We start from the raw sequence: 19,868 nt of genomic DNA, 5'->3' as shown, positions 1-19,868 counted from the left end.
TTAGTCATCAGTCAATTTTTTTCACAGTAAATATTTGAGTGAACCTCATTGCATAACTATGAGCGTTAATCTTCTCTTTTAACAGCCTCCAGTCTTGTGTGAAGGCTTTCCACTAGATTTTGGAACCTGGCTGCAGGGATTTGCTCCCATTCAGCCAGAAGAGTGTTAGCATGAACTTCCCAAGAGGACCAAGAACCCTTTGAGGAATTAATAAACTTAATTAAACATCTTGAAGGAATGAACCTGTGACTCAATTGTGTTTCTTCATGATAGGTCCATGGTTTAGGAACCAAGGCGTGGTTAGTACTGTCACCTCACAGCAAGAAGGTCCTCGGGCAGGGCCTTTCTGAGAGGGGTTTGCATGTTCTCCCTGTGTTTGTGTGGGTTCCCTCCGGGTGCTTCAGTTTTTCCCCACCATAAAAATGTGTGTTAGATTAATTCTCCAGTCACTGCCCTTCAGATCTGGAGTTGGTCCCGGGGTTCTGCATGGTGACTGCTCCTGGTACTTAGGATGGGTCAAATGCAGGAAAATGAATTTCTCTACAGGGTCCATAAAAAGTTAAGAGACACAAGTGTCAGGGTGGAGAATGACGGACTGAGTGCCAGTAGAACATTTAGTGCCTAGTTTAGGTCCTCTGGTTCCTGGAAATATTTGGTTGAAAAATTGTAAGGTTGGGCACTGATGTTAGCCAATAGGTCCTGGGCTGGCTCGTGGTGTGCATTGTACTTCATCCCAAATGGACAGGGTTGAAGTAAAGGCTCAGTCATGTTCTTCACACCAAACTGGGAAAGCCAGACATGCAATGGACATTTTGCCATATGGTGTATTCGTCTGCCTCAACTGTCAGTGTCAAGTGATTAAAGTTAATAACACTATCATACCAGACCTTAAATCATACAGAACTGGCAGCTTCATTAGTGAGTTAGCTGTGGCTCTAAAGTGCCAGGATGGGTTAGCCACTTCATCACATGTCATCGTCCCACCCTTTTCCCTTCTGACTCACTCTGGTGAGAAAATACTAAAATATCTCCTGTATATTTCCTCAAAAGTTTTGTATACTATAATTCTACATTTCAACACGGCTGCAATGTTTGGCCCTCCACCCTGAAATGAATGACTGTTTGGTTTGTTTGGCAAATGCTGGTGCAAACGATATCTCATACAACGCCCATGTAACGTACCCAACAGCAGAGTTTACTGATTGATATTTATTTCCTCACGCAGAGATTTCCTCAGCGTGAGCAGACGAGGGAGATGGAAACTGGGAGACGCCGAGCACGCTAGGAAACAGCAGGCCCTCACATTAGGCTCGGCAACAAGGGGTCGCTGGGAAAGCTGCAGCAGAAAACCAGGACGACAATTTAAAACCCAGAAGCATGTTAAACAAATACAGACATGCAATAGATCCACTGTCAGCATTAATGCTTGGCTGGTCACACACTGGTTATTAGAAAAGAGGGCAGTGTTGTTTCGCTGGCTCTCACTTCCCCCGAGGCACACAATAACCTTTTTGTAGCTCACTTTTTTTTAAAAGCCTATTCAACTAAACTCCTGTTGCCTGAGACTGAAAGCAATGACTCGCTTGTAAAAAAGTACCAATTTACCCTCCTCTTCAACATTGTTTCTCCATGACCCTCGAAGCTTGAGACGGGAGTGACCCTGAAAGCTGCGCTCAAGTGCCACAGAATGAAAAGATGATGATTATCATCTCATTATCTGTCCTCATATTTAATTTAACTCAAGTTCAAGTTCAAACCTGATTTTCCTTTTTGCATCAGTTCACTCAGGTCACATCCCATTTCCGTACACTTCACAGAAGACAGAGCATGGTGCATGAATGGCTGCTTTGGATTACCGCAGCCCTTCATCTTCTCATTGACTCCAGCATTTGATCTTTATGACCGAGCTTTGACTTTACAATATGTTGATAGATTTTATGAGAGTAGGCACTGTACTCTCACTGAGCTATTTTAGACTTGAGGAAACAGCCTTTGATGGGCTGAACTAATGTTATTGAGGGGATTTCACATTTCTATCTGACATCTGTCGGCCTGGTCAACGCTTGGTTATCAACAGAGCCAAAGATAATTTCATTTCACTTTCATTTCAACATCCTCATAAACTTGGTTTGCATGCAGCCTTCTACAAAGCTCCAGTGAAGTAATCAACAACAAAGTTGGCGCATGATTGATTTACAAGACAGTATCTTGGTATTTCATTCAGCACAGACTCTGCACCGAAAGCACCTCTCTATTTTTATGTAAAAATCTGACCATTTGAGCAGCTGGAACAACAAAGTGGGTCGAAGCAGAGACAGATGCATGTGCCATACATTTGTGGAAGTGACAAGCTGTAGCTCAGGTGGTAGAGAAAGTTGACCATTTATCGTACAATTGTTGGCAACAAAGAAAGACTTCATCGAAGTGAAGCCTCTTCATTAATCTTATGAGATAGGACAGGATTCTCTGGAGTCTACACTCTAGTGGTGGTTGAGTAAAGCCTGCATGTGGTTGATGGAAACTGTCAGCTGAATCTCCTTGGACATCATGGAGGTCATTGTGGTGATGAAGAGGTTGGGGGGTGCACAATAGCAGGCCTGAAAGACAGAATGGACTTGCATCCAGGGAATGACTGACTTCAGAAACACGGGCAGAAAGACACAATCATCTAAATCACTTGGGGTCAACAAATATAGAGAACTATAGGGCACTAGGAGAGTGTAGACCTCTGCCAAGACAAGTGCAGTCTTTTGTGATAAGCAAATTGACCAACCTTGCATTGTTAACAAAAGTAAAATATAACTTTTGTATCCATCCTGTTATTCGGACCCACTCCAAAATGTAATGGGTCCTTACTTGGCCCATGCTACACCCTTTTACCAAAATCCAGCCAGTCATTTTTCCGTAACCCTGCTGACAGACAATGCAGCAACAAAAACAAAGACTTAATAGCTTGCAAGAGGCTCCTGTCTGCTGCAACATTTATAACACCCAGACGTCAGATGAAACAAAAACCAGTAAATATTCAGCTATTGTTGGGGTTAAAGTCTAAATTTAAAGTAAAAAGTTATATGGGTCTAAGAAGAAATACCGTGGGATAATTAAAGTATTGAACATTTCATGTCTGCATTTATGTTAATTTATGAGAGCCAGTATTTTGAGGGGGCAGCTGATTTTTCAGCCAGAAGGTGGCACAAAGAGAAATGGTACAACGTCTAAGGAGCTTGAGTCTGCTCAGTTAGTTTTGTTGCAAACTGTATTTTGATATTTTTGGTGCTGCCTGATGGTGGTGGGGATCACCAAAAACGTTGGATTCTATCCTTTGGAGACGATGCATATCCACCACAGAATTGTTATTTGTATTTTCGGCATACTTTCTCACGCACCAAAGTGTTTGTCAAATTTGTCAATGTGCTCTGGACTAACTGACCCACTGATTCACTGACGTACTGACTGCATCTTTAAGTCCCAGCACCAACAGGGAAAAGAGCTTGCAGTACATGGAAAGACACAAAATGGCTGTCACAAAGTGAAAACTGGAGAATTACCGTAGGAATTATATAAATCCTTACTGACATGTATTTGATGCATAGCAAAAACAGGCTAAGATCCATGCCAATCCAAACAATCTCCACATTTCAATAATACGATAGCAGGGTAAAAACTCTGACAGCTTCACAGTCGTATAAACTTTCACTTTGCTACTGTATTTGCATGTGTTTTCAATGTCTGAGCAGACCATCGGATCAACGTCTCATCCACGTCAAAATTAGCGCTCAGATCAGTGACAGCTCATGAAAACATCAGTGAGCATAAGGGAATTAACTCATACATAACAACAACTTGATATTTATATCAAAAGCATCCTGAGAGCTCCTGGCTTAGCTGGTATAATCAGGTTAGCTGAACGTCTCCTGTGGGGAAGTAATCTACTTTGATGCTCTGTCTGCTACCAAAACATTGAATCTGTGTCAGGCTGAGCAGCTACCACCAGCCCAGCCCACTCTGTAATTCAATTACATTAGTTGACTCATGTCCTACTTAAAGTCCAGGCAGCCAACGGCCTGATTACGGAAGCCACAAATTGTCAAATACCAAACCTGAATAAACATTTATGTCTCTCAAACCAGGAGGGTTGCAATTATGCTCCGTAATGTTATTTCACAGGACAGATGAAGTGCAGCACAGGAGTTCACTTCCCAGATCATCTACGTAGAAATTCAAACACTTTGACCTGTCAATGAACTCATTTGACCTGGACCCAACCTCATCCCACAGCCAGTATCATAAGCATGTCTCTGGAAATTATGAATGCCTTGAATTCCACATGATCATGTCTTTTCCCACAATAAAGGATGCAATCAATAAAGGTAGTACAATTAATGCTCACGTGCAAGCACTAAATGGAAATTTCTTTGTCTTTTGTGGGAAGGTGATTGAAGATAGCATTATATAGGTATTGTTATCTGCCTTACATCTATAGTCTAAAAGTTTTTCTCTAAAATGTGAATTGTGAACACTGCTGAGAGGTCATGAAGTGTGAATATGAAACCATATTGTTTGCTAAAATGTCAATATTTTTAATGTTTAAAGTAATAAGAATGCACCAATGTGAACATTTTCTGTTTATCAAGCAGAAATGGAAAATAGAAAATGTCATTTAGTAAAATATTACCATTATGGAACGCAATATTTGCACGACCAGACCCATTTTAAGAAATTATAGTAACTGGTTGTGAAATGGTGGAGATTGGTAAGCTAAAATAGCATATTCAGAGGATTTGTCCAGTTTTCCAAATTTCCAGTTACATATTTACTAGAAATAACCAATGAAGCTGTATTTTAATAGATCTTAAAAAAAAATAAAAAATTGGCACTGCCAAGATTGTCTTTAATGCATTTAATTATAAGTCATTTATATTAACTATAACTCAATTTGCCTAAATTTAGTTTTTTGACCTGTATTCAATTTTGTATTTCATCCCAATCCAGAATGTCTTATATTTATATAACTGTGTTATCTAATAAAATATTAACTTAGTGTCTGTAGAAACAGCATTGCTCATGTGTTGATGCATCAGTGGTAAAATTCTGATAAGATATTGTTTTTTTTCTTTCATCACATGCAGGATGAAAACTTTGCTTGAGTATAACAATTTACATAAAATACTTCTACCAGAAAGATTATACTTGTACTATACTTAAAGAAATACTTACTTAAAGAATATACCTTGTGGTTCTATCCTCGTACATGTTGATATGGTTTAAATTTCACACAGAACCAAAGTTATCATATATCTAAATGTATTCCTCCTGCTCTTCAGAAAGCGTTGGTGAAATGCATTTTAGCAGGAAATATCATAAATCGGCCCCTAGATGGAGCTACTTGCCCATGTTTATGAAGCTTCCTGCAACTTCAGTTCTATGCAAATATCCCACGTTATTATGAATTCTGGAGATGACACTAAACACTGAGCTTTATTAGACACCTAACTAGAGGTGGGCAATGTATATTTTAACAGCATCTGGCTCCAAAATAACTAAAGACCTTACACTGGCATACACAAAATACAATAAGCCCCAGTCTACAATCTACCCAACAAAAATACCCCATTATATTTATATAATGGGGTATTTTCTACAGCAATCTACTGTATCTTTCTGCAGCAAATTGTAGCCCAGATAATTATATGTTTAAGTAGACATTTAAGGGCATTATTATAAGACTCATAACATTCCAAATAGGACTTTGTGGTACTCAAATATGATTTTAAAGTAATTTTTCATATTTTATGCATAGTTTTACCTCCTATTATCCCTAGTATTCTATCTCTTATTTTACTGTGAGCATGTTTTGTAAAGTATTTCTATACATGTTTGTACAGAAATAGTATTTCTACATGTTTCTGTGTGTTTTCCTGGTGGTCTGTGAGTTACTGAGCTCATTAAGACCCTTCTGACTCACATTAATCTGTTATTAAAGTAATTAAGGGCATCGTTACCTGTCTCATTTGATTGACATCCTCTTCCACGGGCGGGGACAGCGGGCTGCGCTGCACAATGGCGGTGGGAGGGCGGGCAGGAGCACCGCTATCCAATGGGATCAGTGATGGGAGGGAGTTTGTGGAACTCCAGCTTTGTCCTAACTTACTGGGACTCCTGTGCACAATATGACTGAAGCTCCCTGCACCGTTATTCCACGGGACGGTGCGTAGGCTCAGCCGCCTGCACACACTCAACGCCGCTCACTTTGCGCCCTAACTTTGGATAAACTTTTTTTTCCACGCATCTCCGAGAAGCCAGGAACTTTTGTGTTGTTTTGCCTTTCAAGGGATTGTCAGATTCCGCTTTGAAAATGTTTTTGAAGGAGTTGAAATGAAACTAGGGCTCATTCTGTCCATTCAGAGGACTGTGTTGCATTGAAACGCAGCGCTGCGCAGGATAAAATTACGCGTCTGGAGTACTTTTTGGGACACTGAAGAAGTGAGGAAAGGAGTCGCTGCTGGGCTTCCCATTGAGTTTTCTCTGCACATTTGCTGGAATACAATAATGATTTAGTGAGTCGTCCGAACTCAGTAAAGTTGATGCATCATAGGCATGGACTCTGTCTGAGAAAGGTGGACTGGCTAACTGACCATGGCGCTCACAGGTAGGGGCTTAGGCCGGTTTCATTTAATTTTACTCATGCTATGGACTCTGTCGCAGTACTCCGCATCCAGCCAAGTCCGTCAAGAGTTTCAGGTCCTGGAGGAGCAGCCCATCGGCACCTACGTGGGCACAATAGAGACCAAGCCCAGCTTCACGTACCGCTTCAGCGAGAACCACAAACTTTTTGCAATTAACGGCACCACCGGAGTCATTTACACCTCCTCGGTGATTGACAGAGAGCTTTTGCAAAGTGATGTCATCAACGTGGTGGTGCTGTCCAGTCAACCCACCTACCCCACTGAGGTCAGGATAGTAGTTTTGGATATTAATGATAACTCCCCGGTGTTTCCAGACGCGTCAATTGTCGTGTCTTTCAAAGAGGACGCCAGCAGCGGCAGGCAAGTGATTCTGGACACCGCTACAGACTCAGACATTGGAAGTAACGGGGTTGATCACACCACGTACAGAATAGTGAGAGGCAACGACCAGAGGAAATTCCGCTTGGATATTACAGTTAATCCTAGTGGAGAGGGGGCATTCTTGCACCTTGTTTCAACTGGAGGCTTGGACAGGGAAGTCACTCCCTTCTACCAGCTCCTGATTGAAGTGGAGGACAAGGGAGACCCAAAAAAGTTTGGCTACATGCAAGTAAACGTCACCATTCAAGACATAAACGACAACCCCCCTATTTTTGACCAAGATCAGTATCAAACCAGCGTTTTTGAGGATGCAGCAGTGGGTTCTAGTATTCTGCAGATTACAGCATCAGATCAGGATGAGGGAGCAAATGCTGAAATCAGGTACTTTTTAGATGAAGGGACGCCTTTCCAAATTGACCCGAAAGCTGGTACTATTATTATAAAGGAGGGTTTGGATTATGAGAGTAAGAAAGAGTACTCCCTGACTATTCATGCAGTAGACAATGGGGTGCCCTCCCTGTCAGGCAGAACAGAAGCCACAATCAAACTTTTAGATGTGAATGATAATGACCCCGTGGTGAAGTTTAGGTATTTTCCCACAACTTCTAAAATTTGCCTCTGTTGATGAAAACGCACAGATTGGCACAGTGGTGGCTTTGCTCACTGTTTCAGATTCGGACTCCCCCACAGCTAACGGTAACATATCTGTTTCCATCTTGGGAGGCAACGAGCAGAGACACTTTGAAGTGCAAACGTCTCCTGTGCCCAATTTGAGTCTGATCAAAGTGGCCAGCGTGTTGGACAGAGAGAGAATTTCCTCATACAACCTGACTGTGTCTGTGTCAGACAATGGCAAGCCCATTGCTAGGTCCTCATTTGCCAGTCTGGTTATTTTTGTGAATGATATCAATGATCACCCACCCATATTCCAGGAAACACTGTACAGAGTAGATATCAGTGAAGACATACCAAAAGGCAGCTACATTAAAGGGGTTTCTGCAACAGATGGCGACTCTGGGCAGAATGCCAACCTGCGCTACTCCCTGGTGTCTGGAAACGCTTTGGGCTGGTTCTCCATCAGTGAAAACAGTGGTCTGGTTACCAGCGCCGCTTTGCTGGATAGGGAAATAGCATCTGAAATTGTGCTCAACATTAGTGCCAAAGACCAGGGGCTGCAGCCCAAGATTTCTTACACTAAACTCATAGTCAACATCACTGATGTGAATGACCAAGTGCCCACATTTACACAGAGCACATTTCATGTTTCCCTGGTGGAGCATGCTCCTGCCGGCACTGAGCTGGTGGTGCTGTCTGCCTCAGACGACGACCTCGGGGTCAATGGAACTATCCGGTTCTCATTTGATGCAGAGACTCCAGCCTCAGTCCAGGAGCTGTTTCGCCTGGATGCCGTGTCAGGGCGATTAAGCACAGCCGTGGAGCTAGACAGGGAGGATCAGGCCTCCTACTTACTCCACATCCAGGCAGCAGACGCAGGCAGCCCTCCTTTGCACTCTGTAGGAAAAGTCAACATCACCCTGAGAGATATCAATGACAATAGACCAGTTTTCTACCCTGTGCAGTATTTTGCCAATGTGAAAGAGAACGAGCCCTCGGGTTCTTATGTAACCACCGTTTCAGCCACAGACCCCGATTTGGGTCGAAATGGCACAGTCAAATATATAATTACAGCTGGAGACGCTTCCAAATTCCGCATTAATAGCAACACAGGGAAAATTACCACGCTTGTGCCCCTGGACAGAGAGGAGAAAACTGCTTACCAGCTGCAGGTGACAGCAGCAGATGGCAGCGGCCTGCGCTCACACACCCAGGCCATAGTGACTGTAACTGTCATAGACACACAGGATAACCCGCCGGTCTTTACTCAGAAAGTGTACAGTTTTGTCATGTTTGAAAATGTGGGCATTGGGACAGCTATAGGGACCGTGTCAGCCACCACTGTAGATCTCAACACAAACATTTCATATTTAATTACCTCAGGGGACCAGAGGGGGCTTTTTGCAGTGAACAGCGCAGGTCAGATCACAGCCTCGAGCCAGATAGACAGAGAGGAGCAGGGGTTTTATCAGCTAAAAGTAGTAGCCAGAGCTGGGGAGATCACAGGAGAGGCCTATGTTAACATCACTGTGAAGGACTTAAATGATAATGCCCCTCATTTTATTCACGCTGTGGAGCATGTGAGTGCAGTGGAGAACTGGAGCACGGGTCATGTCATATTCCAGGCCAGAGCTTCAGATCCTGATGAAGCGACAAATGGCATGGTGGTTTACAGCCTCAAACAAAACCCCAAAGGACTTTTCCATATTCATGAGAAGCACGGCCTCATCACCCTGACCGGGCCACTGGAGGTCACCACGAGTTCTTATGAGGTCGAGGTCATAGCATCAGACATGGGGGTTCCAAAGCACACCTCCAGCCTCATCCTCATTGTCAGTGTTTATGACGTCAATGACAACTCGCCAGTGTTCGACCAGCTTTCGTATGAGGTCATCATCCTGGAGTCTGAGCCTGTCAACAGCCGCTTTTTCAAAGTGGAGGCCACCGACAAAGACTCTGGTCTTAATGGGGAGATTATGTATGACATCGCTGGTGGCAACACAGGTGATGTGTTTGGCATTTTTCCAGACGGGCAGTTGTACATAAAAGCAGAGCTGGACAGAGAGATACAGGACAGATATAACTTAGTGGTTGTGGCCAAAGACCGGGCTGTGGAGCCGCTTAGCGCTGCTGTCAATGTCAGCGTCATTCTAGATGACGTAAATGATAACCGTCCCCTCTTCAACAGCACCAATTATGTGTTTCATTTTGAGGAAGAGCAGAAGAGGGGGTCGCTGGTGGGCCGTGTTTTTGCCGAGGATAAGGACTTTGGCCCAAACAGCGAGGTCAGATATACATTTGAGACTCCACAGCCCAACTTTGAGCTGAACGCCATCACAGGGGAGTTGACCAGCACGCTGCAGTTCGATCGTGAGTCGCTCATGAGACAAAGAGGCGCCGCTGTGTTCAGCTTTGTGGTTGTCTCGTCGGACCAAGGTCTCCCCAAGCCCCTCAGAGACCAGGCCAAAGTACAAGTTTACATTCAAGACATCAACGACAACCCGCCTAAATTCACCAAAGACATTTACCAGGCCTCCATCTCAGAATCAGCTCAAAACATGACACAACTGCTGCGGGTCTCTGCCTCTGACGTAGACGAGAACAAAAACGGACTGGTTCATTATCACATTCCTGAAGGCAACGAGGAAGGACAGTTCACTATTGATAGCAGCTCTGGACAGGTTACTTTAGTAGGAAAGTTGGACTATGAATCCACATCCTCCTATTCATTGAAAATCATAGCTGTTGATGCTGGAACTGTGCCCTTGTCCTCCTCCTGTATGCTTAGCATTAGCATCCTGGATGAAAATGACAACTCCCCCTCCTTCCCTAAATCCTCACTGTCTGTAGACGTCCAGGAGAATATGAGGATAGGGGAGCTGGTGGCCTCCGTGACCGCCACTGATGCAGATTCTGGTCAGAATGCAGACATAATGTACAGCATCACAGCCACAAACAACCATGGCACTTTCAGCATCAGCCCCAACACCGGCAGCATCTTTTTGGTTAAAAAGCTTGACTATGAAACTCAGTCATTTTACAAACTCAACATCACTGCAAAAGATAATGGCAGACCTCCCCGCTCTTCATCCATTCCTGTGGTCATTCATGTCAGGGATTTTAATGACAACCCTCCCATATTTACCCCTGGCGACATTTTCAAATCCATCCCCGAAAATCTTCCCATCTCAGCCTCAGTCATGACAATTACAGCTCATGACACAGATGCAGACATAAACGGGCAGCTGGAGTACTCCATTGTTCAACAGATTCCCAGGGGAAGCCACTTCAGCATTGACCCAAGCACTGGGCTCATATACACTAGCAAGGAAGTCGACAGGGAGTTTTCAAATCTGTTCGAGCTGACAATCAAAGCCACTGACCAGGCAGTTCCAGTTGAATTCCGCCGCTTTGCCCTGAAAAATGTCACAATATGGGTCACAGACCAGAATGATAATATTCCCACTTTTGTGTCTCAGAACGCCCTTGTGGCTGAGCCCAACATAGTCATTGGCTCCATCCTGACAACAGTGGTGGCCTTTGACCCAGACGAGGGAGCAAACGGGGAAGTGGAGTATGAGCTTGTGGAAGGGGATGCTAACACTTTCATCATGGACAGATACAGTGGAGATATTCGCCTGGCCTCCCAGCTGGTACCATCCCGACTCATGTACACTCTCACAGTGTCAGCCACCGACCACGGCACCGACCGCAAGACCTCCAGAACTGAGCTGACCATCATCCTCCAAGGGATGGATGGGCCTGTTTTCTCCCAGCCCAAATATATTACCATCCTCAAAGAGGGCCAGCCGGCAGGCACCAACGTTATCTCCCTGGATGCCTCAAGCCCGCGGGGCTCAGCGACTAAAGTGGAGTATTTCATTGTGGCGGTTCGCAGCGGTGGAAAAGCCGTGGGACGCCTTTTCACCATCGGCCGCCACACTGGAGTGATACAGACGGCTGCAGAGCTGGACCGAGAACAAGGCTCCGACCTCTACTTGGTGGATGTGTATGCCATCGAGACAGACGCCAGCCAGCCCAGAACACAGCGTGCTGAGGTGAGTACACTGCTGACTTTTCTGTTCTCTACAGGTACTGGAAAGCCACCTTATATTTTGCTCTGTTGGTCCATTGGATCTGTTTGGCAGGGAGAGGGCATGAACTCACCCACTGGCATTTGTTACGGACATTTGGATTGAATAAGTGTAATGAGATCAAGCTTTGAACTGGAAAAAAAAAGGGAGTGAGAATGTCCAAGTCACACATAAAACAGAGCCACCTATTGCATTTGTCTGCTCATTAATTAAATTCCTTTTTTACGCATGGCTCTGCATTATATTAAATCATAATTTTCTTGGACATGAGTAAGAAGGCCTTGTTCTTTGGCATGATAACTTTATTGTTCCCGTTTCCAAAAAACATTCTAGCCATAACAATTCATCATGAATGTGCCTCCTCTAATATTTGAGCAGCCTTGGAAAGGGAAATGAGTGTTGCATGTCTGCAAAAGCTCCTCCCCTGCTCTCATGATCTGAGATAGTCTTATCAGTGGATATGAACTGCACAAATCAAAAAATGACCACTTTTTAATTTCCCTACTGCAGCTATAAATCATTCAGGGCTGCTGTTTCAGCTTCAAGGCCCACAATGGTTTCTATAGTGTTTTAAGGTCTTCCAGTGCAGGTATGCATCATCAGTGCCAGTATTACTTTGAGCCCTTTAGCCTGAGGCTGTTTTGGCTCTGGGGTGGTCTTTGGGTACCTTTATACCACCGGGGACTGCTCCACAGGCAATAAGTGACCATTAAAATTGGGTGACCTCTTAAGACTCTGTGAAAAGACGCTGAGGGCAGTGAGAGTGAAACTTAAGCTATCAACCGAGTTTGCATTATGCGATGCACCTTTTTCAGGCTTTCTGTAAAGAGGGAGTTAAATTCTCTGAAGTGTAATGCAGGAACCCTAAACCCAGTTTTTGGGTGGCTAAGGCCTAGAAGCTAGTCAAATGAAAAACAAATGTGAATCTATATATGTTTTGGAAATTTTAAGCAGGGCTTGAAATGCCATGTTATTACAAGCTTGATGACACACACACTGCACATAAATTGGACTTTTCAGAGAGAAAACTAAAAGGTGTAAGCTTCTTCTCCACTTAACAAAAGTGTTTTGTGTTTCTACATTACAAAAATGTAGGATGTGAAATGATTTAAGCGTGTAAGATTAGTGGCGTGCCTCCTGACAGTTGTTATTGATGCCTTTTCAACCTCTGCAAATATTGAAACTGAAATCCAATATAGCAATCAACTATTTGGAGACAACCTCACATATTATTGAAATCAAGGATTACTTGGCAAAATCGTGTTAGCTAAGTTAACTTAAAGGTTTGCTCAGGCCAAATGGGAATATCAAATGTTCTCTCACTTTGCCTGCAGCAAAGATGGCAATCTGCTTTCCTGCAGACTCTACTGTCGGGCTAATGAGAGAATATAGTGCTTCACTGCTCCATTCCCAAACTTTAAACTCTAGATTGGTTTCATGCTAAGCTTGAACTTTGTCACCCCTCAGAGAGATGACTTTACCATACCACCTGGCTGAGTAGTCAATATCTCCATTTTGAGAAGCGTGAGATCTAATAACTTGGAGGAATTCGAATGACCTTCCACATTTGGAAATATGGGCTGCTTTTGTGCTGAAATGTAACGCACAGTCGTCTTTATGGCTATATTTCTAACAGCAAAACTGAACACATCATATTAATACATGTATCTACTCTGTCAATGGGATCTCAAAGGACAGCGTGATATAATAGTGTAAACTTTCAGACTTAGACTAATGTTTTTCCAGTGCAATGTTTATATACCAGATACCCGGTAGCAACTGGGGGATTATATCCACCCCCCGGGGTTGTGACCCTTTCACATTCCCCATTTCCCATTTTCCCCATTGATTGGAATGCTTGAGGGAAAGCTGGCATTTTTTTTTTCCTATGCTATGCACCATGTGTGATGTTTTGGAAACACTCAAACAAAGAGAATTTGGTTGGACATGCTTTATCGACAATCGTGATCTTAAACAACTCAGGACCCTGCTGGGCCTGCAGTGGAAAGAGTGGAGAAAGGGATTCTGTTTTTTTCCCCCAAACGTTCTTTGCATCTTAGAAAGTTTCATTGTCAGTGATTGTTGATTAGATCTGTCTTCGCAGGACTGTGTGTGCATTTTGTCTCACATTTGGGTCATGTGTGATGTGCAATGGGCTTTTTTGTTAGTAGACAAGTGTTCTTGCAGTGAACTACAGAAATTTAGATGATCAGTTTTGCTTGTTCTACTTAAGCATCTTCTAAGTGTCAGTTTGGGATGTTGTGCGGATGACTTCATTTCCCAGAAATCTTTGTTTTTCCTTCCTCTTACTAACTGGTGCAGATAAAGATGCTGAACTAAAATCTCTTGGCAGCAGATTCATCCATTGTTGGTGAATCCAGATTCCATTCATAGTGTTCAGGAGGATGTTTTTTTATTCCACTCCAAGTTTTGATTCATCACATCCTTCGACGTCCTCGTTTAGAGAAGCCCTTCTCCCCCGTAGCTCATACTGAGTAAATTCACACTGAATCACATTTGACAGTCTACTCTCCATGACCTGAAACTTTCAAGTATTGATTCCACTTTTGGCCACAAACTAATCAGTGATGTGACTGCAGGTGTTTCCCATCAGCTGTTAAAGACAAAACACCTGCACATTGCTGGTTGGGAAATCACTGGCACAAGTTCAGCCATTGCAGCAAAGTTCATGGATTTCCCCTCGTTGCTTAGGTTTTATATACTTAATGACACATCTTGCAACTATTGCAACCTTATTTAATTTAATTATGTTGACACTGTCCACTTCATGTGTTGTTTTCCAACTGCAGAATGGTCTTTAATTGCAGATGTTAGTAGATAAATAAGGAACCAAGAGCAAAGGCTGAAGTCAGAGGGCATAGCAGATCATTTCATTTTCAATAGGCTAGGTTTGTTTCCAAAACACATATTTTTTTTTTCTTTGCCAAAATTTGCAAAAATATGGCATTTTATTACTTTTATTTGACAATGTATTGCTCTTGGGATCTAAATAGCAGCACAAACTGCAGCAACATGATGTTACACAGCTTACAGCATGTGTGCTGCTAGTGTTGCCACCTGTTTTGATCATTTCCAAGCAATGTAAGTGAACATAACATGAACTTTTTTACATCCACCTTTCAAGTTCGAAGTACTCAAAATAAAGAAACACAAGCACGGCATAAGACATAAATCACACAGAAGTAGATTCCGTTCTCCCCGTCACTGCCACCTTAACTATCTCTGTTTCTTGTCCTCTGAACTCTCTCCCTTCATCTGCCTCTTCACATTCAAAAACCCTCTGGCCCCTATAGACTGGACTGCTACAACTGTTTTCTTAAACTCAATGTGAATCAAAATGAAGTGCTGTTTTTTTTTCAGAGAGGCCCCCAAGTGCCACATCAGTCCTTGCCCCCTCCTCTTAAAGGCATTGTTCCCCCTCGAAAGTAAACACAGTCGGAGTGTTCAACAGGCCTTCCTTTGTTTTGCCTTCGCAGATAAAGTGTTTCACTGCCCTGGCCGCAGATCGGGAGTCTTTTGTTATTTTTTTGTCTGTGCCAGCGTCTTGCCTTGGCAGATTTAGGACTGTGTATGGATGCCCCTGTCAGCCAGCTTTTCCTCCCCTCTCCTCACCGGCGAGGGACGTACGGTAGAGCCTTTTGGAGTTGTGAGGTTGAAGAAAGAAGGGAGGGTTCTGGACATGTCAGACGGTGTTATTGGGAGTTGTGGGAATGAAGGAAGAGGAGGGGTGGAGGGACGCATTTTTAGGAGGGTTCTTGAAGTAGCGGTGTTGCAAGGCATCATGGGAAGGAAGGAAGAGGCAAAGGCAGGGCTCCTCATCGTGTTTTAAGCAGGTGGGAGCAAGAGCTTTTAGACACAGGGAATGCAGATGGCTGAGGCAGATATAGAAATTAGTGTTGACCTCTGTTGCTATGGATAGTTTGAGTCTGTGACATTCATCCTCCTCTTTGTTAAGCTGTATAACTTCATGTCTTTGCATCTCTTTTGTGTCTGCCTGTCTGTTTTGTGTCTCTGGGACTCTGTTTGTGTCCCTCTCTGTGTTGTGGATCAGTCTGATTCATAAATCTCGTTGGCAACGAACTTCAAAGTGTCTTTGCTTTTCTTTCTGTCTCTCTTTCATCCCCTCTTTTGCTTTCTCTGTGTTTTGGTGATGGTGAACCTCCGCCAACATGAGGGAAATGTAATTAGGGGCGTCAGAGGCGACATTGAGGTTGTGGAGAAGATAGAGGGGGAAAGAAGCCTCTCTGAAAATATATAAATCCTGTAAAGCCAGCCAGGTCAACGAGGCAGGGAGGAGAAGGTCATGTACAGCTGGACAATACGATACTCAAGCTGGATTTTGTTTGTGTATTTGTGTCTGTGTGTGAGAGTATTAATAAAAGCTGAAATATTGATGAGTGCAGTTTCCAGAGAAAGGTGGAACAGTGATACCGATAGCCCCCTGAGCGGCGCATTGAGTGCTCTTGGTCGAATCATACTGAGCAGAAAAAAAACACTTTGATTACATTCGAATCATATACAAGCTTAGTGTTAAAATTTCATGTTCCTCAGAGGGGACATTTTACAACAACTGGAAGAGGAATGATGCAGAACAAACTGCCTCCCTGTGGGTTGTAATTCATGGTCTAATTGTGATTTTTCTTTGCTTGTGCACATGTGCTCGAGAAAGGGTGGTAACAGTCCAGTCCGTCCGTAACCAGGCTTGTAATTCGCGCAGTAATCGGGCCGGACACGCTTTTTTGAAATGGTCATCGAGGAGGTGAGCATCTGCTGGGCCCTCCTGGTAGGTGGTCGCTCTGGGTGAACCTGCGGGTGAGCCGGTGCCGAGGAGTGCAGGTTGTCCCTGAGCGCCTGTGCGTTTTTTATGAGACAATCGCCATAAAAGTTGGATAAACATTCAGTCGTGCGTAGATGCGTGCATGCAAATGCTGCCAAACACACACACACACACACACACACACACACACACACACACACACACACACACACACACACACTGACCACACTCAAGTGCAGGGAAACTTTAAATGGTAGCCACAGTCAAAATAATTCATTTCAATTTAGATTATTATGATTATGTTACTGTCAAATAAGATCATTGGGGTACATGGTGACTTCTATTGTGCACATTTACAGTGGGCCTTAACGAAGACAGCGGTTTATGTCTCCTCCTTTTATTACATGAGACTGTTTGTTAGTGTTTGTCTTGTTTCATTTATTTTGTGGCACAGTTTAACTTTGTTTGGAAAAGTGTTAAGCAGTTACGGCTGCTCTCCAGCTCATCTGACCACTTCAGATGAATATTAAAGTCACAGGGCATTTTCTGTGGAGCTCTTCTAGCCTTAAGTCTCTAAAGTTTTGTACAACAGGCTGTCTCACGTTTCACCATGTCCGACTGTTTTTTTCTCATCAGAAAGCAGCGACTGGCACAGCTCATAATACACATTTGTCAGGGGCTGAGAGGTCAGGAGCAGGGTCATATTGTTCTGCTGTGTCATGTTCTATAAAGTTAAGCCAAGCATCACGTTAGTAATGAAAGAGCGAAACTAACTCTTTTTTGGCCACAAGCCACAAAGGGCTGTTAAATCCCACAATTCACCCGTCACTTTCGGGTATTTCACAGACCAGGCAGACATTCAGAAGAGATTCAGATCCTTGTACACGGCTGGTTACCTGCTCAAGGGACTGAGGAGTCAAATTCATTATCCATGGCACAGTTACATTGTGTTGCTTGCTTGTTCAGCATTGGTTCAGCTTTAGCTTTTACTAGTGATTTTAAGTGCCAGATTCTTCTGTTATTTTGTTAACAAAATTACAAAATTAGGTCAGTGTCACTATTTGATGAAGACATTTCTTTGACAAAATTGAGTTAGTTTTACTTAAAATAATAATGTAATCAGTTTCAACAATTTTCTTTAGTAAAATTAACTTACCTGGTGTGTGTGATGGGAAAATGGCAAAAATCTGAATAAATAAAGTGAAAATATGCTGAAATATACACGATGCCTTTAAAGCTGCAGTAGGTAACTTTTGTAAAATAACTTTTTGGCATATTTGCTGAATCTTTCACTATATCCTGACAGTAGCACAAGAAACTAATGATCTGTGAAAAAATCAGGTTCCTCTGGCTCCTCCTAGTGCTCCTAATGGCATTTTTCAAGAATCCACTGCGGCTGAACGAATACAACCAATCAGAGCTGAGAAAAACTGTTTATTGTTGAGTCTCATTTGCAGGTTGTAAATATGGATATGGGTCATAAAGATGTACTATTGTCAGGATATAGTGAAAGTTTCAGCAAATATGACAAAGTTATTCTTAACATTTTTTTCTATTTTTTCTAACAGAAAATGAAGTGAAGATTTGAAATCTGTCAGTTTCAAAACTAATAAATGTGGTGTTTTTTTTTCATGATGGCCCTTTTTAAAAGCAAGAAATGTTTGCTCATGATCCCATGTCACAAGTTGCATTTGTTAACTGTTTTTGGCCACCAGCTAAAGAGCATTTGACAAAAAAAGAAAGAAACATTAGGGGAATTTTTGAGAAATGAGCAGAAATATGTGTTTAAAACTCTTCTGTCCTGTTAATCATCCAGCGACCCCTCAAGTTCCTCTTGTGACCTCAACCCTAGGTTGGGGAACCACTGCCATAGTTTGAGAAATACTGTGTAGACATGTTTTCCTACAGTCATTTATTTAACAAAAGAAGCCAAAGTTCTCAAATGTAAAATCCCCCAAAAAGCAGTTAGAAAGACTGGTTGAAAAGAGTAAGTAAACAAGAGTATGTATCTGACAGGCATTCAATCCCAGCTTTTGGTACTTGGCAGCTTTTGATGCAGCTTCGGACACCTTACTGTCCATACCAAACAGGTTTACTGCATCAGTAGACTCTAGATATTGTGAGAGATAGTAAAGGATAAGTACAGTAAAAGTACATAAAATTACCTTTGAGACTTCAGGGGCATTGTCTTAACTTTGTAGTGCTCATTGTATTGTCTCCTGTGGCAAACTGAATTGTCCTGGTGCGGTAACTCCACCCTGCTGCTACTCTAAACAGGTTAAAACAAAAATTATTCACACACTCTATTTTTAAACTCGGTTTGCCGCTAAATTATGTTTATAAAAGGAATGTACATATATATTAAAAGAAAACTCTTTTAGCACTGTGGTTGACTGTCCGCAGAGATTTTTTTCCCCGTTTTTTTTTTTTTTTTTTTTTTTCATTTTTTGCCTCATGCAAAGTCAATGCAGGACCTAGGGTTAGAATAATAAATGAATGTGGCCATAGCTGTGCATGCTCCGCAGAGTTTTGCATCATCAGGTTTATTTTTACATCACAGATGCATTTCTCTTGTTCTGTGACTTTGATTGTCATGCCTCATTTGGGAGGGGGTCATTCCTCTGTCTTAAGTACACATGCTCCGACCAAATGTGCGACTGTAGCAGCATTAATCTCCTTTGCTTTTCTCCTTTGGTCTGATCAAAAGGGAGCCATTTACCGTTTTGGTACCGGCAGGGAGGGAGTTCTTCAAGGGCAATCAGAAAGGTCCATCAGAAGCTGCGATCTTAAGTTTCCGAGCTTTATAGTCACTGGACCGCGGCAGGGTTGATTGGGAATGGGAATGATCAGGTATAGCTGTGATTTGGGTCGTACATTTTCCCTGAGCAAGTGCGACACAGGGAAACAAATCTTTGCCTGAGTATGACTGCATCCCAGAGATTTCTTCATCACTTCTCTCGGCTCTGCTCTAACTGTGAAGGGACCATAAAATATGCCCAAGTCTGTCCAGCTTTGAGAAAAAAAAAATGTTCCACTACTTTCACTTGTAAAACGAAGGGAGAAAGAGGGAGAGCGGAGGGTTGATTTTGGCACATATTCTCTGCGGTAATAATGGATCCCAGCTACAGAATGATTTGTTCTTACACGTGACTTACCGAGCTCTCTAGCGTCAACAAACACTCGAACACATCCACATGCAGAGATACGCACAGCAAATTTCCATTGTTTTCAGAGCTCAAACTTCGCTGCGCTGCCTCGTTGACCTGTCTCCCTCTCTGCTTTTTGTCTTTATAA

The 19,868-nt window shown here is 42.9% G+C and overlaps 1 protein-coding gene across 1 annotated transcript in view; it reads left to right on the top strand.

Moving 5' to 3' along the window:
• The first annotated feature begins 6,210 nt into the window (after positions 1–6,210).
• Positions 6,211–19,868, top strand: part of LOC127374756 (protocadherin Fat 4) — a 108,935-nt gene continuing 95,277 nt past the window's right edge. The window contains 2 exon segments of the mRNA XM_051420323.1: positions 6,211–7,674; positions 7,676–11,740. Of these exon segments, the coding sequence (XP_051276283.1) occupies positions 6,637–7,674; positions 7,676–11,740 (5,103 nt within the window). The 5' untranslated portion in view covers positions 6,211–6,636.

This window comes from Dicentrarchus labrax, unplaced genomic scaffold, assembly GCF_905237075.1.
Source record: "Dicentrarchus labrax unplaced genomic scaffold, dlabrax2021, whole genome shotgun sequence".
NCBI lineage: Eukaryota > Metazoa > Chordata > Actinopteri > Moronidae > Dicentrarchus > Dicentrarchus labrax.
Note: the sequence above shows the minus strand (reverse complement) of the source record. Positions and strands in the feature narration are given on the sequence as shown.